The sequence below is a fragment of the Microcaecilia unicolor genome, chromosome 6 (assembly GCF_901765095.1).
Source record: "Microcaecilia unicolor chromosome 6, aMicUni1.1, whole genome shotgun sequence".
Taxonomy (NCBI): domain Eukaryota; kingdom Metazoa; phylum Chordata; class Amphibia; order Gymnophiona; family Siphonopidae; genus Microcaecilia; species Microcaecilia unicolor.
The window spans coordinates 309,984,585-310,009,203 of record NC_044036.1 but is presented as its reverse complement, the minus strand read 5'-3'; the positions used below and the strand labels follow the sequence as shown (position 1 = coordinate 310,009,203).

The window sequence follows — 24,619 nt, the reverse complement described above, 5'->3', positions numbered from 1 at the left end:
ATGGCCAGCAACGGTTTTCTCCGATAATGGAAACTAATGCCGCGATCTCAAACCTGGCCGAATCCAAGGCATTTGGTCGTGGGAGGAGCCAGCATTTGTAGTGCATTGGTCCCCCTGACATGCCAAGACACCAACCAGGCACCCTAGGGGGCATTGCAGTGGACTTCATAAAATGCTCCCAGGAACATAGCTTCCTTACCTTTGGTGCTGAGCCCCCCAAATCCCCCCCAAAGCCCACTCCCCACAACTGTACACCACTACCATAGCCCTTAGGGATGAAGGGGGGCACCTACATGTGGGTACAGTGGGTTTTGGGGTGTTTTGGAGGGTTAACATTTACCACCACATGTGTAACAGGTGGGGGGGGGATGGGCCTGGGTCCACCTGCCTGAAGTGCACTGCACCCACTAAATACTGCTCCAGGGACCTGCATACTGCTGTCAGGGAGCTGGATATGACATTTCAAGCTGGCATAGAGGCTGGCAAAAATATTTTTTTTTGGGTGGGAGGGGTTAGTGACCACTAGGGGAGTAAGGGGAGGTCATCCCCGATTCCCTCCGGTGGTCATTTGGTCAGTTGGGGCACCTTTTTGAAGCTTGGTCCTGAAAAAAAAGGGACCAAGTGAAGCCGGCAAAATGCTCGTCAGGGCCAGCTTTCTTTTTTCCATTATCGGGCGAAGCCGGCCATCTCGTGAGCATGCCCTAGTCCCGCCCCTTACCCCCTTCGCTACCCTACCGACATGCCCCCTTGAAGTTTGACTGGCTCCGCGACAGAAAGCAGTTGGCGCCAGCCAAAAATGGCTTTTGATTATACCGATTTGGCCGGGTTCAGGAGATCGCTGGCCATCTCCCGATTTGTGTCGGAAGATGGCCGGCGATCTCCTTCGAAAATAAGGTGGTTTCATTCCATCAATCTAATTAAGGCATTCCTTTGAAACCTAACTACCCAAAAGTCGTATGAATTCTGGGACTCATCCAGTTTTAGTCCAGACTGAGACTGATTTAAAGCCCCTTTTACCAAACTGCGGCAAAACGGTGCCTGTGCTGATGTTAGTGCGTGTTTTTGACTTGCACCGAGGACCCCTTTTACCAAAGCGGGTAAAAGGCAAGTCTTTTCTTATTTAAAGAAATGGCTGTGCGGCAAGTGAACTCTTTGCCACGTGGCCATTTTGGGGAGAACCCTTACTGGGGTGGCAGTAAGGGCTCCCACGCTAACCCGGTGCTAGATTACCATCGGGTACACACTGACACTACAAAAATAAAGATATTTTTGTAACATCAGATATGACGGCGCACTGGGGGTGGGAAGTACCGCCAGGCTGCTGCGGTAGCCTGGCAGTACTTGCTTTGTAGCAAGCGGTAAGCCCGCGTTGGGCTTACTGCTGCTTTGTAAAAGGAGCTCCTAATTTCTTTTTCGAAATGCTAATGTTGTATTATTCAGTTTTAGGTGAGTGAAGAGGGCAGATGGAGTTGCCCTTCAGAATCCAAACAGTATGGATTCTGTTCATGGGTTTTTTTTACATAAAAACAAAAAGCTGTGAACGGAATGGTTAAGTTCTACCCCTAGGTCATAATTTCTGTACTGTACTTGTCACTGTAATAGTACCCTTATACTGTATTTTTTCACACCGGAGTCTGTAACCACCTCTCCGGAACTATGTAAGCCACTTTGAGCCTACTAATAAGTGGGAAAAGGTGGGATACAAATGTAACAAACAAAATCATTGTATTAAATAAAGGGACACTTTTCAAGTTCTACTTTTGCTTTGCATTTTTCGCCTTTGCTTCTGTAGTAGTTGGTCACAGGTATGTGCAGCAGTGGCGGTGGGTTGGGAGTGGCGGCGGCATCAGGGAGGCGGACCAAAATGTGCCACCCCCCACCCCAGGCTCTGACCCCCTCCCACCTCGAGGTCTGGCTACGCCCCTGCTTAGTGCAGTTTAGAAAAGGGTCTGAAATTTAGGAGCATAAATCTTTTGAATATCAGGTCTATGGCTTTTATCTGTCATGAATTTCTCTATTTCTATGTTAAATGATAAAAGAGGAATAATTATGAACAAAGACTTATGGCACCAGTTCTCTTGGTTATAATAATGTGAGGCTTTCTCATCTCACCTTCCCCACCAAGCCATTCTCACACATTTGTTACAGTCTGGTATGAAAATATCCTGATGTAACAAACCAAACAACGTTGTCTCTTTACCAAATGGGCCAGCTCCAAGTTGCGGTGTGAAAACCCACATTTTTGAAGGCTTTTATGGGTGGAATGAAGGATATTATAATTGTTTTTAGTTAGTTGGAGAAATGTATTGATTATCATCATTTTTATTGCTGGTCATGATTTTGTGTTTTATTAGTTATGTATGTTTTTCTTACTTATAGTAAATAAATAAAAATATATATATTTAATTTGAAGTCTTTCAAAAGTAGAGATGCACTGGCTAATTGCGAAACTTAGGCAAACCTAGAAGCAGCAGCTGAGAAAACTATTTCATTTCCGCTTTTCTTGGAGAGGTGTCTCACCACAAAAACCACCACCACTGCTTAAGGAAAAGCACAATCAGACTATAACAAGCATACTGGGTATAATTTACAAAACCCCTTTATGTAGATAAACACAGCCCATTCAGTCAGCGCCTGCCCTACCATAAGTAATGCCACATTGGGAAAAGACCAAGGGTCCATCGAGCCCAGCATCCTGTCCACGACAGTGGCCAATCCAGGCCAAGGGCACCTGGCAAGCCTCCCAAACATACAAACATTCCATACATGTCATTCCTGGAATTGTGGATTTTTCCCAAGTCCATTTAGTAGCGGTTTATGGACTTGTCCTTTAGGAATCCGTCTAACCCCTTTTTAATCTCTACTAAGCTAACCGCCTTCACCACGTTCTCCAGCAACGAATTCCAGAGTTTAATTATGCGTTACGGTGAAGAAAAAGTTTCTCCGATTTGTTTTAAATTTACTACACTGTAGTTTCACCGCATGCCCCCTAGTCCTAGTATTTTTGGAAAGCGTGAACAGACGCTTCACATCCACCTGTTCCACTCCAATCATTATTTTATATACCTCTATCATGTCTCCCCTCAGCCGTCTCTTCTCCAAGCTGAAAAGCCCTAGCCTTCTTAGTCTTTCTTCATAGGGAAGTCATCCCATCCCCGCTATCATTTTAGTTGCCCTTCGCTGCACCTTTTCCAATTCCACTATATCTTTCTTCAGATGCGGCGACCAGAATTGGACACAATACTCAAGGTGCGGTCGCACCATGGAGCGATATAATGGCATTATAACATCCTCATGCCTGTTTTCCATACCTTTCCTAATAATACCCAACATTCTATTCGCTTTCCGAGCCGCAGCAGCACACTGAGCAGAAGGTTTCAGTGTATTCTCGACAACGACACCCAGATCCCTTTCTTGGTCCGTAACTCCTAACGTGGAACCTTGCATGACGTAGCTATAATTCGGGTTCTTTTTTCCCACATGCATCACCTTGCACTTGTTCACATTAAACGTCATCTGCCATTTAGCTGCTCAGTCTCCCAGTCTCCTAAAGTCCTTCTGTAATTTTTCACAATCCTGTCGCGAGTTAACGACTTTGAATAACTTTGTGTCATCAGCAAATTTAATTACCTTGCTAGTTACTCCCATCTCTAAATCATTTATAAATATATTAAAAAGCAGCGGTCCTAGCAAAGACCCCTGAGGAGCCCCACTAACTACCCTTCTCCATTGTGAATACTGCCCATTTAACCCCACTCTCTGTTTCTTATCCTTCAACCAGTTTTTAATCCACAATAGGACTTTTCCTCCTATCCCATGACCCTCCAATTTTCTCTGCAGCCTTTCATGAGGTACCTTGTCAAACGCCTTTTGAAAATCCAGATACACAATATCAACCGGTTCCCCTTTGTCCACATGTTTGTTTACTCCTTCAAAGAATTGAAGTAAATTGGTCAGGCAAGATTTCCCCACACAAAAGCCGTGCTGGCTTGGTCTCAGTAATCCATGTCCTCGGATGTGCTCTGTAATTTTGTTTTTAATAATAGCCTCTACCATTTTTCCCGGCACTGACGTCAGACTCACCGGTCTATAATTTCCCGGATCTCCCCTGGAACCTTTTAAAAAAATCGGCGTTACATTGGCCACCCTCCAATCTTCCAGTACCACGCTTGATTTTAAGGATAAATTGCATATCACTAGCAAAATGAGCTCCGCAAGCTCATTTTTCAGTTCTATCAGTACTCTAGGATGAATGCCATCCGGTCCAGGAGATTTGCTACTCTTCAGTTTGCTGAACTGCCCCATTACGTCCTCCAGGTTTACCGTGAAGTCAGTAAGTTTCTCCGACTCGACCGCTTGAAATATCATTTCCGACACCGGTATCCCACCCAAATCTTCCTCGGTGAAGACCGAAGCAAAGAATTCATTCAATCTCTCCGCTATGTCTTTGTCTTCCTTGATCGCCCCTTTTACCCCTTGGTCATCCAGCAGCCCAACCGATTCTTTTGCCGGCTTCCTGCTTTTAATATACCGAAAAAAGTTTTACTATGTTTTTTTGCCTCTAATGCTATCTTTTTTTCGTAAGCCCTCTTGGCCTTCTTTATCTGCGCCTTGCATTTGCTTTCACACTCCTTATGCTGCTTCTTGTTATTTTCAGACGGTTCCTTCTTCCATATTTTGAAGGCATTTCTTTTAGCGCTAATAGCTTCCTTCACCTCACTTTTCAACCATGCCGGCTGTCTTTTGGAGTTCTGTCTTTCTTTTCTAATTAATGGAATGTTTGGCCTGGGCCTCCAGGATGGTATTTTTGAACAGTGTCCATGCCTGTTGTACAGTTTTTACCCTCTCAGTTGTCCCCCTAAGTTTTTTTTCCACCGTTCTTTTCATTTTTATCATAGTCTCCTTTTTTAAAGTTAAACGCTAACGTATTTGACTTCCTGTGTATAGTTACTCCAAGGTTGATATCAAAACTGATCATATTATGATCACTGTTATCAAGCGGCCCCAGTACCATAACGTCCCTCACCAGATCATGCGCTCCACTAAGGACCAAGTCTAGAATTTTTCCTTCTCTCGTCGGCTCCTGCACCAGCTGTTCCATAAAGCTGTCCCTCATTTCATCACTAGGTGGACCAGCCAATCACCTAAGGTGGCACAATGGAGGGGGGGGGGAGCAGCCCTGCACATTGGTCCCAAGAGTGAGCACTCAGCAGGCCCTAGGTACTGGCCTGTGCTGAAGTACTGCTGTGTCCTGCCTCCCCCTCCCCACGAGGCACACTTCCTGTCGAAGGGGGGAGGGGAGACACTGCAGCACTTCAGCATGGGTCTGTGCCCTATAGGACTTCAGCTTGGGGCTGACCTGTAAGGAGGTTGGGGGCTGCGGCTGGTTCTGAAGCAAAGTGGGAAGAAAGGGATGCTGGATCAAGGTGGGTCCAACCTTCCCAATATGACTCCACCTACAACCTTCCCAACATGACTCCACCTACAACATAGTCCAATCTCCACCACCACCAAGAGTCGATTCCCTCCAGAACATGATTTGGAAAAGGCTCCCTCTGGACCCACCTCCCACATCCCTACAAAACCCTATCCCTCATGGGCCTACCTTAACATAATTGATGGTCTAGTGGTCATTCAGACAGGAACAACCCCACTCATTCCTACCTCTGGTAGATCCAGATTAAAAATAGCTGCCATGACCTCTAGTTTTGAGTAGGCCCAGAGGGCCTGCTGAGATGTGGAAAGGGGCCTCTATGTGTGTGTGTGTGTGTGTGTGGGGGGGGGGGGGGTTGGACTTATTTGAGGGTGGAGTCAGGAGGGAAATCAAGTATGTTAGGGGGTTCAGAGCTCCAAAAGGAGATTACAAAATGTGATACTTGCCAGTGAGCCTTCTCTGGAGTAACTCCCAAACTCAAAAACGTATTCCCTGAAAGACTTTGCTTAACACAAGACTATCCAGCTTATAATCGAAAGACAAAAACGCCTATATTGTGACCTAAATCGGGAGATAGGCGTTTATCTCCCAAAAACGAATAACGCGGTATAATCGAAAGCCGAACTTGGACGTTTTCAACTGCACTCCATCGCGGAAGCGTACAAAGTTGATGGGGGCGTGTCGAAGGCGTGGTGAAGGCGGAACTGGGGCGTGGTTATCGGCCAATCAGAGATGGGCGCCTTTCGCCGATAATGGGAAAAAAATATGCGTTTTTAGCGAGAATTTAGGGCACTTTTCCTGGACCCTGTTTTTCCACGAATAAGGCCCCAAAAAGTGTCCTAAATGACCAGATAACCACTGGAGGGAATCGGGGATGACCTCCCCTGACTCCCCCAGTGATCACAAACCCCCTCCCACCACAAAATATGCCGTTTCACAACTTTTTATTTTCACCCTCAAATGTCATACCCACCTCCCTGGCAGCAGTATGCAGGTCACTGGAGCAGTTATTAGGGGGTGAAGTGGACTTCAGGCAGGTGGACCCAGGCCCATCCCTCCCCTACCTGTTACAATTGTGCTGCTTAATGCTTATTATTCGTCCAACCCCACAAACCCACTGTACCCACATGTAGGTGCCCCCCTTCACCCCTTAGGGCTATAGTAATGGTGTAGACTTGTGGGCAGTGGGTTTTGAGGGGGATTTGGGGAGCTCAACACACAAGGGAAGGGTGCTATGCACCTGGGAGCTCTTTTACCTTTTATTTTGTTTTTGTAAAAGTGTCCCCTAGGGTGCCCGGTTGGTGTCCTGGCATGTGAGGGGGACCAGTGCACTACGAATCCTGCCCCCCCCCCCCCCCCCCATTTTTGAGCTGGGCGCTTTCATTTTCCATTATCACTGAAAAACAAAAACGCCCAGCTCACAAATTGTCGAATAAAACATGGACGTCAATTTTTTTCGAAAATACGGTTCGGTCCGCCCCTTCACGGACCCGTTCTCGGAGATAAACGCCCATGGAGATAGACGTTTTCGTTCAATTATGCCCCTCTATCTCTACTACAGGAATCAGGTGAAAGGTTGACTCTTCAATCAGGTCTTTAATGGAAGAACTAACTAACTTGCTAGTCTCGCACACACAAGGAGTGTCATCGGATGGACATACTGTAGCAGGACATCTAGCTGAGAATATTTAAGCACCTCTCTGATTTCTTATGCAACTTTCTTTAAATTAGTCCCATTCCCCCGGACTCTATATAGTGTGCTTAGATTTAGGTGCTAAAATCATCACGGATTCTATAACACCGCGCATAACTAAATTGGCTTAACAAGCTAATGAGTTTTGATAACAGCACTTAACAAGCAATAATGTGCAGTAACTGGCATCCATTAGACTTTAGACACACAACTCGCTAAGCGTATTCTGTAACGATGTGCAAACTTCTTCTATGCGGAGGCAAAAAGGGGCATGGTTATGGGCATTTTATAGACGTTCCAAAATTTAGGCACCTAGTTATAGAATATGGCCCATTGCACCTTAATCTACAAGCTGAGATTTATACCTGTTTTTCATTGGCGCAAATGAATGTGCGTAGATATTGGCACTGAAATATCAACTAAATATATTCTATAATTGGTGCCTAAACCTAGGTGCCGATTATAGAATACGCTTAGTCAGTGCTGAATTTTTAGTAGCCATATATAGAATCTCCTCCTTTATTTTTAACTCCTCTTACATATCTATATGTTCCATCTTTGCTTATTCCCTATGCTGTCTATTAAAATGTTTTATTACGTATTATGTTGACACTGTAAGTAGTATACTATCCGCCTCATAATCGAAAGTGAAAGACGCCCATATTTCGACCCAAATCGGGAGATGGGCGTCCTTTTCCCGTGGGCGCCCAAATCGGTATAATCGAAACCCGATTTTTGGCGTCCTCAACTGCAGTCCGTCACGGAGATGAACAAAGATCACGGGGGCATGTCGGAGGCGTGGCGAAGGTGGGACTGGGGCGTGGTTATCGGCCGAGGAGAGATGGGCGTCTTTAGCTGATAATCGAAACAAGAAGGGCGTTTTTGATGAGAATTTGGTCCGCATTATTTGGACCCTTTTTTTCCAGGTCCAAGTCCCAAAAAAGTGCCCCAACTGACCAGATGACCACCGAAGGGAATCGGGGATGACCTCCCCTGACTCCCCCAGTGGTCACTAACCCCCTCCCACCGAAGAAAACCCACTTAATAAACTTTTTTTCCCAGCCTGTATGCCAGCCTCAAATGCCGTACCCTCCTCCATGACAGCAGAATGTGTTCTATCCTCTGGTGAGTGTGACACCTTTTCTGTTATGGGCACTGCAGAATCACATCAGCAATGCATTGTGGTGGGTGTAGGGTATTGGGCTCCGTGATTCCACTAGCTTGTGTTAAATGCTCACGATGTTGGTAGTTGGTAGGCTCTACTCCCATGGTGCTTTTCCCTCTGCTTACAGGGTCAGAGTGTGCCCTGTTTTGTTTCCGGTAGTCCATGAGGTAGTGGCCATTTGTGTAAGACACTTTTAGATCCCTTTCATGTGTTAGCCACGTTACAGCACTTAGTTCTTACCTTGACTGTTGATGAAAGAGGGCATTGAACACCATTCTGCCAGCTCGGACCTACTGCTAATCTCAGTACCAGGGAGACTCATTGCCAGTGGGGCACAACCTCTGATCTGCAGTTAACTGTGAGTAAACGTGCTTATTCAAATAAAGGATATTTTCAGCGAGATTAGTCTTCAGGTGTGAACTGCTGTGTCAAGGTTATACAGCAGCAACAAGTCCTGTCCCTGGAGCACTTTTAGTGGGTACTGCAGTGCACTTCAGGCAGGTAGACCCGGGCCTATCCCCCCCACCTGTAATACTTGTGGTGGTAAATGGGAGAAACCCACTGTACCCAAATGTAGTTGCCCCCTTCTCCCCTAAGAGCTATGGTAGTGTTGTACATTTGTCCCTATGGCTTGGATTAGGATGTTTCTGAGATGGGCGTTTTTAGTTTCCATTATCACTAAAAAAAAAAATAACGCCCATCTCAGAAAGGACCAAATCCAAGGCATTTGGTCCGTCCAAACCGTATTTTCGAAACGAAAGATGGATGCCCATCTTTTTCAATAATACGGTTCGTACCGCCCCATCGCGGGAACATTCTCGAAGATGGACGCCCCTTTCGATTATGCCCCTCTATGCCATACTTTGTGTTGTTATTTGAATATTTTTACTGCTGTAATTGTCTATTGCTTATGTTTGACTTATTCTTGTTGTACACTGCCTTCAGTAAATTCCTTCAAAAAGGCAGTAAATAAATCCTAATAAATACATAATAAATAAATAATAGCATGCATTAATAAGCATTTAAACATCTGTATGAAAAGAAATGTGAAGCAAACAAACAAACATAAAAAATTTAGACTGGAAAATAAGCCCAATTTTACCACAAAAATGTAAAAGTCCCAAGTCATCATCAGTTTTCCATAGGATCAGAACGGCAGAGTAGTCTTTGTACAGAGGAATGGAAGGGAAAGAGTTAACTTTTTCAAATAGAAAATAACTCAAACACTATGCTTTAAAAAAATATTTGCTAGCAAACTACACTTTTAAACCATGCTTCCTCCCTGAGCCTATGTTTTCCCTGTGAGAACCAAAGTCTGCCTATCTCTGATAAGAACTGATGAGACATACTGGGTGCCCAACAGAGATATGTTGATAACACCTAGACTGTACCACCAAAGATCAACATGGCAGTTGAGACCACCACCAGCTTCTGTGTTTTAAAGATAAGCTGTCCTGGCTTTGAGACCCTGTGAAACTTGTTTCTCATGTCTGGCTTTGATACAGTCATTTGTGATTTTAGGCCTACTCAGGGTCCGAAGCACAAACATTTAGCGAATCGCAAACAGCGAGCCATGCACAAAGGGGATCGCATGCAAATTCCCCTTTGTGCATCGCTCGCTGTTTGCGAATCCGAGTTGTCAAATGCATTTTTGACAGCCCTGATGCACCGACTCCACGCTTTAAAATTTTTCCCTGGTGGTCCAGTGAACCCTCATCTCCCACAAATCTCTTTTTCAGTTTTTAAAATTTCTCTGGTGGTCCAGTGGACCCTGACTACCCCCTCCCCCCTTAAAAATTTTCCCTGGTGGTCTAGTGAATCGGACCCCTTCCTCCCCTCCCCCCGTATGTGAACACCCCCATTCCCTGCTTGCACCCTTTCTTGTACCTTTAGAAGGCTAAAATCAGTCTAATGCAAATGTTAATAGCATAGTAAGCTTTGTGCATCTGGCCCTCAGTCGCTCAGACCCCTAGGGTCTGTTTGATAACTCTTACCTGCTTTCTATAGGGAAATATTTGGTGCTTCCATGATCATTAACGTTATCTGAATATTTTTCCAGACAACTTTAACTATGGGGCTCATTTTCAAAGCACTTAGACTTACAAAGTTCCATGGGTTACTATGAAACTTTGTAAGTCTAAGTGCTTTGAAAATATGCCTCTGCAGGGCTCCTAGACTTTGAATATAATAATTTGCTCCATTAACGTTCGAAAGTGTCTACCTGGGATCATAACCACCTGCTGACGTCATTGGCCAGCACTAGAACCCTGCTTGCCTGACGTCAGGAGGTGGTTATGATCCCAGTGAGAGACGCGGGGAGTGCGTGACCGGCAAAAAGAACAGCGGACAGTTGAAGAACAGCAGGAGCGGGCAGAAACATCCCTACGTGCACGTCGCCCTCCCTCCAAAATCGCCAACCCCCTTCTGCTACCCTCCCCTCCCCCCCTCTTACCAGGGTCCCAGCGGCAGCAGTGAAGGGCGAGCAGCAGGCTCGGCGAGTCGGCTGCCTTCCCTTCTCTTCGCTCTCAGCTCTGACTCTGGTCCCGCCCTTGTGGAAACAGGAAATGAGGGCGGGATCACAGACAGAGCTGAGAGCGAAGAAAAGAGAAGGCAGCTGACTCACCCAGCCTGCTGCTCGCCCTTCACTGCTGCCGCCAGGACCCAGGTAAGAGGGGGGGAGGTGAGGGTAGCAGAGGGGGGGGGTTGGCGATTTTGGAGGGGGGTGACGTGCACGTAGGGGGATGGGCGGGGCCAGTGTCGGGGAGGGCCGCGGGTGGAGGCATCGCAAGGACGTGTCTGTGAGACTGAGAGAGGGGGGTGCCGATTTTGGAGGGGGGCGGGGGGTCTGGAACTTGGGGGAGGGGGGACTGGAACTCAGAGGATGGACAGAGGGAAGGAGAGAGAGGGAGGGAGAGAGGGAGGGTGGCCTGGAACTCAGAGGAGAGGGGAGGGGGTGAATGCACCACCTGTAAAAAAAACAAAACAAAACAGCACCCCCAATCAGGCCCTTACAGAACACCTGGAAACTTATGGACAAAGTGGTGAGTTGCAGGGGAGTGGGAGAGGGGAGGGAGGACGGCCTGGAAATCGGAAAAGGGAAGAAAGGGGGCCGTGGAACTTGGAGGGGACAGAGGGAGAGAGCGAGGGAGGGGGGAATAACCTTGCTAGCGCCCGTTTCATTTCATACAGAAACGGGCCAGTTTTACTAGTAACCAATAAAGGCCTATCGCTGAATATACCTCATTAACCCATTAGTGCCCAATGTTCCCATATTTGTTGGCCACTAATGGGTTAAAGACATAGTTAGATCTATAAACTACATGGGCAAACTTAGCTGAATAGGTTTAACCAGATAGCAGTGATATTCGGTGGTATCCAGTTAAACTAAAACCATGCCCCAGAGTACTTCAAAAGCGCAGTAAATTTTGCAGTTGCTGTGGCTTAACATGGGATTTTTCCATGCAGCAACTACAAATTTTACGCGGCCCCTCTCCCCATTATTGTTGTAGAGACCATTTGAAGCAGGACTAGTGCATTTATTTGTATCTGTATCGTTTTACTGTTTGTTTAGTCATTGTCATGTTTGTTGATTTCATTTATGAATTTGAGTTGCAATCCACTCAGAATTTTCAGATAAGTGCAAAATATAAAATGTTAAAAATAAATAAAATGAGCGTGTGGTACCTGCCAAGAGTTAGGGGGTCTTTAACTAAAGATTAGCTTGAGTTATCTGCAGAAGGTCCCATTTTATTCCTATGGGCCCTGCTGCAGACAACTCGAGCTAAGCTTTAGTAGAAGCAAATTAATTTAATAGCAAACTGATAATGGCCATGGGAAGGGCATGGACGGGTCAGGGGCGTGGCTAGCAGTTATGAACGCATGATACAGAATACTAGCATTTACGCACTTAACTGCTTACAGCCTTTGACATGGCATAAGTAATGATGTCTAAAGTTAGGGGCATATATACGGACTTACATTGGTATTCTACAGCGGCAGCAGCATGCGTAATTGCCGTTATAGAATCCTCGCTTAGCATGCTGTGTCCCGAGACCTAACTGAAGGTGCCCTTAGTGCTTAGCATTTTAGTACAAGGCTTCCTTAGTCATGAGCAGAAATAGAGATTTGCAAAAACAGAGATTTGCCTGCATAACTCGCACAGTTGCCCACAACATCTGTGCATCGGCCTTTTGTGTCTTTTCATTCTTAAATTTAGTCTCTAAGCTTACCTTCAACTCTCAGTTCAATTCCTAGTTGTTTAAAACCCCCATTTGCGTGAAGAAATACAATGTAGGTGCCTGCGTCGGAAATGTTCACACTGCGGATATTAAGGGCAGCGCTGGACTTGTATGGCGGTGAGGCCTTCTCAATCTCTAGGGTAATTCTCTTATCAGCACTGACAGTTTTGCTTTCATGTGTATAGATGATTTTTTCATTACCATTCAGAGGGTCATACACAATCACATTCCAAATATAATCAGAAGCATAGCAGATCAGCTGAACCGAGTCACCGACTTTTACATTTACAAGGGATGGGCAGTTAAAATCTTTTGAACCTATGTGAGAAGGAGGAAAAAGCAGAGAAAGGGACAAAATCTTCTTATTAATAACCTACAGATCAGACAGTACCCCAGAACCCCATGTGCGTCACTAACAAGTCTTCTTCATCTTTAACACTCAGAGGCTCCATCACTTACCTCTACCAGAGCTTCTCAATACCTGTGGCCCAGCTGCTCACATTCACAATTTTAAACAGAGTTGCCAAGCTACCCAGTTCCTGCTGGGAGATATTTTTTGGCTAATCCTGGTTCTCATCTTAATGCTCAATGCATGGTTGTGCTTGTGGTTTCTTATGGTAACCAATTAGATTAATGCTACTGGTAGCAGAATGGAGTTGTCAGAAATTTAGATCTGGCCTAAAACAGCCCTCCTGGAGCTGAGGGGCCCTTTTACTAAGCTGCGTAGGTGCCTCCGTGTGCCCAACATGCGTCAATTTGGAGTTACCGCCCAGCTACCGCGTAGTAATTTCATTTTTAATGCGCATCCGCTATGCGTGCCAGAAAATATATTTTATTTTCTGGAGCGCAGTGAAAATCAGGCGGTAACTCTGACCTGATGCTCTTAGGTGTTTACCACATGGTTAACACGAGAGACCTTGCCAGTAAGTCAATGGCTGGCAGTAAGGTCTCAGACCCAAAATGGACAAGCGCCAATTTTTATTCTGCCGCACGTCCATTTTTGGCAAAAATTTTAAAAAGGCCTTTTTTTTTTACAGGCACGCTGAAAAATGGATCTGTGCATGCCCAAACCATGCGCCTACACTAGCGCAGCCCATTTTTCAGCGCACCATAGTAAAAGGACCCCTGAGTAATCTGGCAGTTCTGTTTTAAAAAAAAAAAACAGTTTTCCACTTGCTCAAAAAATTAACAGCTATGGGTGGCTCAAAGGAATTTCATATCTGAAACCACATCGTTTCTGTAATATTCTGCTCAAATACATAGAAATGAGGTCAATAAATCAGCTGTAGGTGATAAGGCTTACATAAGTACATAAGTAATGCCATACTGGGAAAAGACCAAGGGTCCACCGAGCCCAGCATCTTGTCCCCGACAGCGGCCAATCCAGGTCAAGGGCACCTAGCAGCTTCCCAAACGTACAAACATTCTATACATGTTATTCCCGAAGTTGTGGATTTTTCCAAGTCCATTTAGTAGCGGTCTATGGACTTGTCCTTTAGAAAACTGTCCAAACCCTTTTTAATCTCTGCCAAGCTAACCGCCTTCACCACGTTCTCCAGCAACAAATTCCAGAGTTTAATTATGCGTTGGGTGAAGAAAAGTTTTCTCTTATTTGTTTTAAATGTACTACACTGTAGTTTCATTACATGCCCCCTAGTCCTAGTATTTTTGGAAAGCGTAAACAGACGCTTCACATCCACCTGTTCCACTCCACTCATTATTTTATATACCTCTATCATGTCTCCCCTCAGCCATCTCTTCTCCAAGCTGAAAAGCTCTAGCCTCTTTAGTCTTTCTTCATAGGGAAGTCATCCCATCCCCGCTACCATTTTCGTCGCCCTCGCTGCACCTTTTCCAATTCCACTTTATCTTTCTTGAGATGTGGTGACCAGAATTGGACACAATACTCAAGGTGTGATCGCACCATGGTACGATACAACGGCATTATAACATCCTCACACCTGTTTTCTATACCTTTCCTAATAATACCCAACATTCTATTCCATAGGCACCCGGTATAAGAGGCTTGGGGAGGCTAAGTCTCCCCAGCTGAGGTCCGCTCACTTGCAAAATCTTTTACCTGAAGTTGTGATTTTCCTCTCTCCCCTGCCCAAGTGAAGGCAGCACAGTAATGCTCACTGAGGCAGGCATGCTCTGGTGAAGTTGTTTAAAAGAATACAACCAGTGCTATATATGTCTTTGGTATGGGAAGAACTTTTTATTCAGGGTGAGCTTGAAGTGAACAACATTCAAATTAAAGAGAACAGGTTTGGAGGGAAGTGTGCAAGTGAGACTGGGGAGAAATAAAAAATAAATGGTGTAATTGTTAAAATCTTTAAATGGTTCAAAGTTTTTGGTTTTTTTTCTGAGCATGTACACCGAGAGGAGGGCATGACTGCAATAATGTGTGCATAATTATCAGGTAACCTGGGATATCTACAGCTAAAAGCCATTTCATTGGCTGATGGTTCCAACAGTATGTTCAAAGAGAAAGTTTCGCTAACGTGGAGGGGCATAATCGAACGCAAACGCCTATGTGTAAGAACGTCCATCTCTGAGAACGGGTCCGTGAAGGGGCCGGCTGAACCGTATTTTCGAAAAAGATGGACATCTATCTTTCTTTTTCGAAAATATGGTTTCTGTCAGGCAAAAGCCTTGAATTTGGTCGTTTTTTGAGCTGGGCGGCTTCGTTTTTTAGTGATAATCAAAACCGAGGTGCCCCAGCTCAAAACCGACCAAATTCAAGGCTTTGGGTCGTGGGAGGGGCCAGGATTCGTAGTGCACTGGTCCCCCTCACATGCCAGGACACCAACCGGGCACCCTAAGGGGCACTTTTAAAAAATAGAAACAAACATTAAAATACCTCCCAGATGCATAGCTCCCTTCCCTTGGGTGCTGAGACCCCCAAATCTCCCCCAAACCCACTCCCCACAACTCTACATCATTACTATAGCACTTATGGGTGAAAGGGGCACCTACATGTGGGTACAGTAGGTTTTGGGGGGGGATTACAGGGCTCCCATTTACCACCACAAGTGTAACAGGTAGGGGGGGATGGGCCTGGGTCCACCTGCCTGAAGTCCACTGCACCCACTGACCAGCATACTGCTGTGATGGAGCTGGGGATGACATTTGAGGCTGGCATACAGCCTGGAAAAAAAGTGTTTAAAGTTTGTTTTTTTGGTGGGAGGGGGTTAGTGACCATTAGGGGAGTAAGGGGAGGTCATCCCCGATAACCTCCGGTGGTCATCTGATCATTTAGGGCACTTTTTGGGGACCTGTTCGTGAAAAAAAAGGGTCCATCAAAAGTGCCCTAAATTCTCGCTAAAAACGCCTTTATTTTTTTGATTATCGGCCGAGGGTGTTCATCTCTGCTCAACCGATAACCACGCCCCAGTTTCGCCTTCACCACGCCACCGACAGCCCCCATCAACTTTATTCGTTCGCGCGACGGAGTGCAGTTGAAGATGCCCAAAATCGGCTTTCGATTATACCGATTTGGGCACCCGCGAGAGAAAGACGTCCATCTCCCAATTTAGGTCGGAATATAGGCGTTTTTCTCTTTCGATTATAAGCAGGATAGTGTTGACAGAGCTGGTAAGTGAAAATCTGATTGCTTTTTTTTGTGTTTGTTTTTATATAAAACATTCTCGGATAGGAAGAGTTTGTGATATGTGAAAATACATTTTGTATTAATGAAATTGCTAAACTTTAGAGTCAGAGACTTATCAATGAGGGATACATACAGTGCTTTTTTTGTGCCGGTACAGCGTACTGGCACCTTTTTCCTGAGGTCCGGCTCACTTGCCCGCTCCCTTCCGTTCCTGCTCCTGCGCTCCAAAATCTTTTACCTGAAGTCACAATTCTCCTCTCTTCTGCCCTCCCCTTCATGTCCAGCAATTCTCTCTCCCCTCCATGTCCAGCATGTCGCCTCCCTCCCCCGCCCTCCCCTCTCCAAGTCGCGACAAATTGGAAGTGAAGGCAGCGCAGCAGTGCTCACTGAGGCAGGCAAGCACGCAGGCAGGTTCATCTCCTCTTGCGTCGTTTCCCTCTCAGTGCGTCCTCTGCAGTGCCCAGGTTAAAATAATAATAATATTATTATTATTTAAAAGCTTTATATTTAATGTGGACAGGTTTCTGGGTGGGGGTGAGGGGATGCCATACTAGGGAGTTATGGGTAAGGGGGCTAATGCTAGGCTGCGTGCAGGGAGGGCTGGGGCAGATGCCTACCAATCAGATGGATGGTGGGGAAGGGAAGGATTGATGCTGGGCTTTGGGAATGGATAGTGGGGGTAGAGTAGAGAAGGGAAGGGCTGGATGGTGGGATAGGGAAGGGAAAGGCCAATGCCAGGCTACAAGGATGGATAGGGGGGTAAGGAAGGGAAGGACTGATGCCAGGCTACAAGACAATTTCTGATTTTTGGTCCTTAATTCTATAATTGATGAGGGTTGGTCTGTGTTTTGCATGTGAACCAGCAGGTGAGAGATTTTGCTGGCATGTAGTTTGTGTGGGGGATCTAGGAGTCTGACTTGTCTGGCCTTTCCAATGAGATGCGTATTGCTGTTGTGTGTATTCACTGCTGCCTTGTTAAAGGTACTGTTATTGGCATTTGTATTCAGAATTGGTTAAGGTTTGAAACATAGACTCAAGAAGCTTCTTTGCAGGATTTTCTGTTACTTCACAAAGTACCTGGAGGTGAAGGGATTTTGTGTTGTTATTATTGAGATGCTACCCGAATTAAATACATTTTTCCTATGGAAAGCTATAAGACGAAACATTCTAGTTATGTCCTCTATATGTGACAAATTCCATAGTAGGTAGAAAATGAATAAGTTTAAATGTTTGATTAATACAGCTTAATAAGGCATATATATTTATTATAATGTAAAGTTGAAGGATATGTACCAAACCGTGGTCATTTTATTTTGTCAGCATCAGAAGGGAGATAGAGTAGAGCTAGAGGAAGTGAAAAAGACTTCAAAGTTCACTTAATCAGGCATTTGTTATAAAGCAAAGTTTGAAGGATCAATGCTATTGCTGTAATTATATTGCAGGATCCTGTCATGTGTATTGAGATGTTTGCCATTATTGCAGACTTATGTCTGGTCATGTTTAAGATATGGGATAATGTAACTGTATTACAAATATCTGTTTTTCTATTAAGTATATATGTGGTTTATATTGATGCAGGGCAGCTGTTGGGCAGACTACTTAGAAATCCATCATTAAGTGCTACACATACCTATATACATAGTGCCCACCCATATTAGCTCCAGGCCCACCCAAAATGTCAGGTCTGGCTATGCCACTGTCTGAGAGTAGACCAGTCGACTGATTCCAGTCCTCTCTCTTCTTTGCAGTGCTGCTGGCTCACCATCACCTGAGTGCCATGCCCATGCCCAGTTCCGCCCGCCCGGGGCTACTCGGTCTCTCACCAGCGCACTGCGTCCCTCCTCCTCCTCTATTTGCCTCCACACCGCTGATCCGCCTTAAACCGGCTTCGGGCTACCCTACGTCACCGATCGTCATCATGATGTTCTTCTTCACCTCAGGCTTAGCCAGTCAGAGTCAGCCTTCCCTATGAGAGCTCCCGTCCCGTCATGATGCAACTTCCTGTTCCGCATAGGTGGGAATGCGCGGGAGGGGCCGTCACTGAGTAAGGAAGGCTCAAGGCTGGATAAGAGTGGCTGTCTGAGGAGTTCCCACTTCCTTCCCAGACCCAGACCATAATAATTTGAGGAAATTGTGGCACGCAACGCACGTTGGATTTCAGGAGAGGTAGGTGCTGACTCTGAAGGGTTTAAGTCAAAATAAAAAATTAATATTTTGTTTCATGCAGATCTCTTTTGTTTAAACATAACTAAATGGGCTATAAGCCCCTAATGCTTTTGGTTTTCCTATATTTTGTTTGTGATGACTTATACTGTGCCAAAATTGAAATTTGAAAGCTCTTATCTCTATCTGGTCATTAATAAAAGAAGCTCATTGTGAACACTATCCACCCTAAAAGGGTGTTTTGTGGCTCTACATGAGAATTGTGATATTATGATCCCTTGTTTCATATTGTTGACGGTCTGCATTTTCCATATGGGTGGTATATTGGGGTATTAGGTTCTGCCCAGTGTAATATTTATGGTACAGAAAAGTTCTGAGTATGTTTTTGCACAAAGTTGTGCATTGTGTTTTGCAGTTGAGCGATTGTGCTTAGAATATGCTTTGAGCAACCACTTTATTCTTTGACATATGATACATATCTAATATCTAAATTTAATAAAAGGTATTAATTGTGACTTTTATTTTTACTTATTTTTTTTTCTGTGTGTTGTCAGACAATTATGGATGTAAGCTCCGCCCCTGACCACACCCCTAACCCCACCCCCTTTAGCCTTCCCAAACAGTTCGACCACTGACCGCCTATGTTCTATTCGCTTTCCTAGCCACAGCAGCACACTGAGCAGAAGGATTCAGTGTATTATCAAGTAGCTTGTGACCTACTTATGAATTTCTTAAAACTTGGTTGTTTTCCTAGTTGTTGGATGAGTTTACAGGTTAAGACTTAGCTCAGTTCCAATCATATTTCAGAAAAGAATCTGCCAACACAGAGCCTTTTCTATACTGCCTACAGGAGAGCATAGGTACACGCTGGCACATGCAGGGATGAAAGCACACGGAAGTGTAGTGCCCCAGTTTACAAATCTGCACGTGCAAACGTCACCAATTAAGTAGAAAAGCTCCGATATAACTAGGTTTCGTTTGGGAGGAGAACAGAAACTAGGAGAATGATTCTCTGAATCCCTCATGTAAAGCCCTGGCTGAAACAAGCACTTCTGTAAAACCCATATGCGCCTTTGAACTAGTGTATACATTCAATGTGACATTTTTACCCATATGAGTGTATTCCTGTGTTAGGGGGAATGCATGCATAGATTTTAATCTCATCCAAGCTACGCCCCACACTATGCGCAAACCATGTTCCTTTGTGTATCTGGGTTTAAAAAAAGTTTGGACAAGTTCCTGGAGGCGACCAATTCAAGCATCAGTACCCACAACCTTTGGGAGAGAAATGCTACTCCCTATACCCTCCCTTCCCAAACTACTTCTGATCGTGCCACAAGCTACTGAATTCTATGGCAACGTTACAGGCTTTAATTCACAATTCTGCAAAACCCCGATATGCAAAAAAAGCAGCACAGCAACAGCAACTTTAGATGTTCATTCCCCATTTCAGAAAAAAAGATGGACATTGGAATACAGGGATACGTTTTTGGCATCAGCCAGCTGTGATTGTTCTGTCAGAATCTGGAATATTGCAGAGCAGGTAAATACTTCAGATTTAATTGTGCCACCTTTGGGGGCTTGGGTTAATTGGGTAAATTTGCATCCCTTGATAGGCATCTTGTTATAATTAAACCAGGGCATACTTAGGCATGGATCACATTATTTGCAGTCTCCCTCTCTTTCTCTGTAGAGGGCGTTAGCAGAATTACAGAGTACTAAACATTGTGCAGAAAGGTTGGGGATTAGTTGGGTTAAGAGTTGTTTGTTAAAATTTTGAAGCATAAAAAATAGGACAATAAGCAATATGTTCTGTCTGTCTGTCCTATTTAGATTGTGAGCTCTTTGAGCAGGGACTGTCTTTTCATGTATGGTGTCCAGCGCTGCGTATGCCTTGTAGCATTATAGAAGTGATAAGTAGTAGTAGTAGTAATGTAGAAGCCTGCCCTTGCAGATCAGCAATGTGGCCGCGCAGGCTTCTGTTTCTGTGAGTCTGACGTCCTGCACGTCAGACTCACAGAAACAGAAGCCTGTGTGGCTGCGTTGCTGATCTGCAAGGGCAGGCTTTTAAATGGAATGTTGCTAGTGGAGGAGTAGCCTAGTGGTTAGTGCAGTGGAACATGGAATGTTGCTACTATTTGAGATTCTGGAATGTTGCTATTACTTGAGATTCTACATGGAATGTTGCTACTATTTGAGATTCTACATGGAATGTTGCTATTACACTAGCAACATTCCATTTTTAGATTGTGAGCTCTTTGAGCAGGGACTGTCTTTTCATGTATGGTGTACAGCGCTGCGTATGCCTTGTAGCGCTTTAGAAGTGATAAGTAGTAGTAGTAAACACAAAAACCACTAGAGCCCCATACATTATGGTACGTTCCAGTAGCATGGAAAACAATAAAATAGTGCCCATGTGCTCTTTTAATCTCACACCCTGCTTACATCGTGCACAAGTAAAATGACAAAAAAGTTCCGAAACCGACTGTGAAACATATATTGCTAAGGTTTTGAGCCCCACCTTTTTTTCTGTTGGTCATAAGCTTACCTCTAGGGCAAAGGACAAAGCTGATGCACTTTTGCTCACATTCTATTTCTAAGTTATGAATAAGACACTTGTTTTACAGTCCAAAGCAAGAGGTGGCATTTCAAGTCAAAGTTTTGGAGCAGGTACTTCTTAAGCCAGACTGGCAGGGGTACTGGGTAGAGAATGACAAGGAAATGGTGACCAGCAGTAACTGCGGGGATGGGCACAGGGACAGATCCCATGGGGACAGGAAGGGGACAAACTTTTTCCCCATGTCACTTTCTACTTTGAAACCTGTTATTGAACTGGACTGTTATTTATGTTTGATTGATGCAAAAATATTTATCTTGTTTTGGAAAAACAAGCAAACATGTTGGCCACAGCTAGCAAAATTATTCCTGAGTCGCCCCGCTCATATTTTAGACATCCATTTTTCTAACATGGATGCTCTTTCTACATATAACTGGCACATGACTGTTTCACTGTTTATTTGAGAACAGGATCTACAGTCGGCAGATCTTGTTCTAAAATTCTAGGGGAACTTCAGACGTCCCGACTTGAATGTCTATATTCTGATTTGCAATAAACACTAAATCAAAATATTAGTTCTTTAAAGAATTGTGACCAAAAACCTCTCTTTTTATTACTTGATATGTCTTTTCATAAAAAGGAGGAAAAATCCTCAAGAAACCAAATAGGCTTTCAAAAGCTCACGGCTTAAAAGCCAAAAATGCTCTTTTGCTTCATCATAGGCAAAAAAAAAAAAAACCCTCCTAAAACTGACATCTATGTGCTATTATTCTTAGGTAATTATGGCAAATTATTTAACAATGTAAAAAGCTTTACTTAACTTGCAATCAAATCTGTTTCTCTCACAAGGAACCGACGTTGGGGGTCCCGGGGTCCAAATTGATATCACTCTATTTGAGCATAGCTTAGACTCCCTCCCTGGCTACGCTCAAATACAGACACCCTCCCTCCCCCAGGCCTACCTTTGCTCTCTGGTGGTCCAGTGGGTTCAATGGGGACGGGAGTAAAGCCCCCCCCAGCCCCTTGCGGCTGCTGGTACCGCAAGAGGTTGCTGCAGCTATTTGGTCCTGGCAGCAACAAGGGACAGGAGAGAGGGGGCTTTGCTCCTGCCCCCAACAACCCCACTAGACCACTAGGAAGCAAAGGTAGACCCATGGGACCTACCTAGACTGCAGGGAGTGGGGTCTGTCTTGGAGGGGATTAGAGAGAAGGTTGGGGGAAACAGGGAGGCTTTGTCAGGGGGTTTGGAGGGGTATTGAGAAGCTTTTCTTTTTTTAAGTTACAAAAGGTTACACGTGGGTCCCAGCTAAATATTGGCCAAGCCTGTGAAATTAGCCCCCCCTCGATATTCAGTGTCTGTGTCCGGACATGGCTTGGCACTGAATATCAGGGGCTAATCTAGCTGGTGACGATTAGTGTTTAAGAAAACAATGACTGCTGCTGGCTGAATAAAAGCCCATTTGTTTTTAACATGCACCTCATATCAGTACTGTACTGCATGATAAAACTAAAGACAAAATAAAATGAGAAAACAATTTGAAACAAAAGAAAATGGACACTCCCAAAGCAAATCTAATGAAGTGATAAAGTATGCATAGCCCCTCCCCCTCTATATATGGAGGGAACAGGACAGAAAAGAAAAACAGAACTCACGTTGAGAAACTGAGGATGTAATGAACATGAGCAGGAAGCAGTGAACGACACAGCACAGTGAAGCCATGGGATGTACTCAGACCTGTCAACAACAAGACAATAACAGTTCAAGTTAAACTTTTTAAGCAAGAAAGGTTTATCAGGCGGTGGAGAAAAAAGACAGTGGCGGAATTAAAAAAAAGCGTGGGATAAACACAGAGGATCTGTAATTAGAAATTTAATACTTAAAAAAAAAAAAACGTAAGGGTTGCATATGTATTTGCATGTCAAGTGGCGCTTAGATGGCAGCTCTGGCTGTATCAGCTAAGGCCGATGCTTGGCTGGTTTGTACGGTCTGAGTCCCACATATGGCGATCTGCTTTAGGATGGGCTAGAGAGAACTTCGACAGAAACTCCAGTAGTTGGAACATAAGGACAGAGCCAGACTTCTATGGTCTATGTCCCAGAAACACCAAAGAAAGAACATGATCAAATATATAATATCACGTTCATTGTTGATTTAATCTAGAATTGATAATGAGTGTGACTGTGGACAACTCAGGTCTTTATCTGCCGTCATTTATTATGTTACTATATAACCAATAAATCTAGATTGATATACCACCCTATTTGTCAGACAAGTCAGAGTGGTTTATATAATAACTAGTAAAAAAAGGCCCGTTTCTGACAAATGAAAGGGGCGCTAGCAAGGTTTTCTTCGGAGTGTGTATGTTTGAGACAGTGTGTGTGAGATTGACTGTGTGAGAGTGAGTGAATGTTCGAGAGTGAGCGTGTGTGACAGAGAGAGTGTGACTGGGTGCGAGTATGTCTGTGAGAGAGAGAGTGTATGTATGTGAATCAGAGTGTGTGCCAGGGGCCCCTCCCTCCTCCCTCCCAGTTCCCGGGTCCCCCTTCCCTCCCTCCCTCTCAGTTCCAGGGTCATCCCCCCTCCCAGTCCCATGGTCCCTCCGAGTTCCAGGGTCCCCGCACCCTCCCTCCCTCTGAGTTTCAGAGTCCCCACCCTCCCAGTTCCAGGGCCACCTTCCCTCCCTCCATCCCAGTTCCAGGGTCCCCCTCCCAGTTTCAGGGTCCTGTTCCCTCCCTTCAAGATGCTTGGGAGTGGGGGGGGGGGTTGCTATTCGCTGTCAACCTAACGACACACTGTGTTTCCCGTCCACCAGCTAAGTCCTGGCCTGACCCACAGCCACCAGGAGCTCCATCATACTCTCACTCGCACACATTGACAGGCAACGGCGGGGCTGACGCAGCCATGGGCACTCACCAGGATAAAGTTTTTAGAGTAGAAAAATATGCACAAAATGCAGAGTTTAAAATTGCTGTTTCTACCAGCTATAATAATTTTTAAAATGTTTTAGTGATATTCAATTGTGATGTCATGATATTGATATGTACAGATGGTTGGGTTTCAAATAAATTAAAAAGCTGTTCAGGAAGAAACAAAAAACAAAAACCTTTTTTCCTCCACCTTTTAAGGCACTGTCTATCCAGTTGAAACAGCTGTAGAGTTGTTTGTGATGGAGCAACAATTTTAAAATGACAATGTGGAGAAGCAGCTCCTAGGTCTGTTAGGTTTTGAGTGTATGGCAATGAAGGCAGCGTGGGTGAGTGGAAACAGAGATTAACCAATGGGCTTCTTTACTTACAGTGGAGTTGATTGGCTCATTTTCACTCTTGTCTATTGATCCTCGTGCAGCATCTGAAAGGTTTGCTTGCTTTGTTTTTCGTGAACAGGGATGACGTCTGCGCTGGAGTGGGACCGCTGCTCTCTGCGTCCCTCCCCCTTCCTGAGTCGCTGCTGGACCCGTCCCGCCTCCGCCCACAGTCACCCTCACGCACCCTCCTCCCCGATGGACACTCGCAACAGCCACTCTCTCGCCGTCCCGCCGCCCTCCCTCTTCGTCCTCTCCGAGATTTGTAACGTGGACTTGGAGAAGAGAGGGAGGGCAGTGGGATGGCGAGTGAGCAGCTGGTGCGAGTGTCCACTGGAGAGGAGGGTGGGTGAGGGTGACTGTGGGTGGAGGGACGGGGTATAGCGGCGACTCGGGAGGGGGGAGGGAGAGAGCAGCGAGTCCAGTGGCGACTATGAAGGAGCGGGGGGAGAGG

The 24,619-nt window shown here is 45.1% G+C and overlaps 1 protein-coding gene across 1 annotated transcript in view; it reads right to left on the bottom strand.

The window, feature by feature from the left end:
* The window catches only part of LOC115472553, a 133,909-nt gene extending 111,326 nt beyond the window's left edge, over nucleotides 1-22,583 (bottom strand). Inside the window, exons 1-2 of the mRNA XM_030206850.1 lie at nucleotides 22,517-22,583; nucleotides 12,522-12,848 (exon numbers count right to left, since the gene is read on the bottom strand). Of these exons, the coding sequence (XP_030062710.1) occupies nucleotides 12,522-12,848; nucleotides 22,517-22,583 (394 nt within the window). The remainder of the gene's footprint in view (nucleotides 1-12,521; nucleotides 12,849-22,516) is intronic.
* Between the last annotated feature and the right edge of the window lie 2,036 nt (nucleotides 22,584-24,619).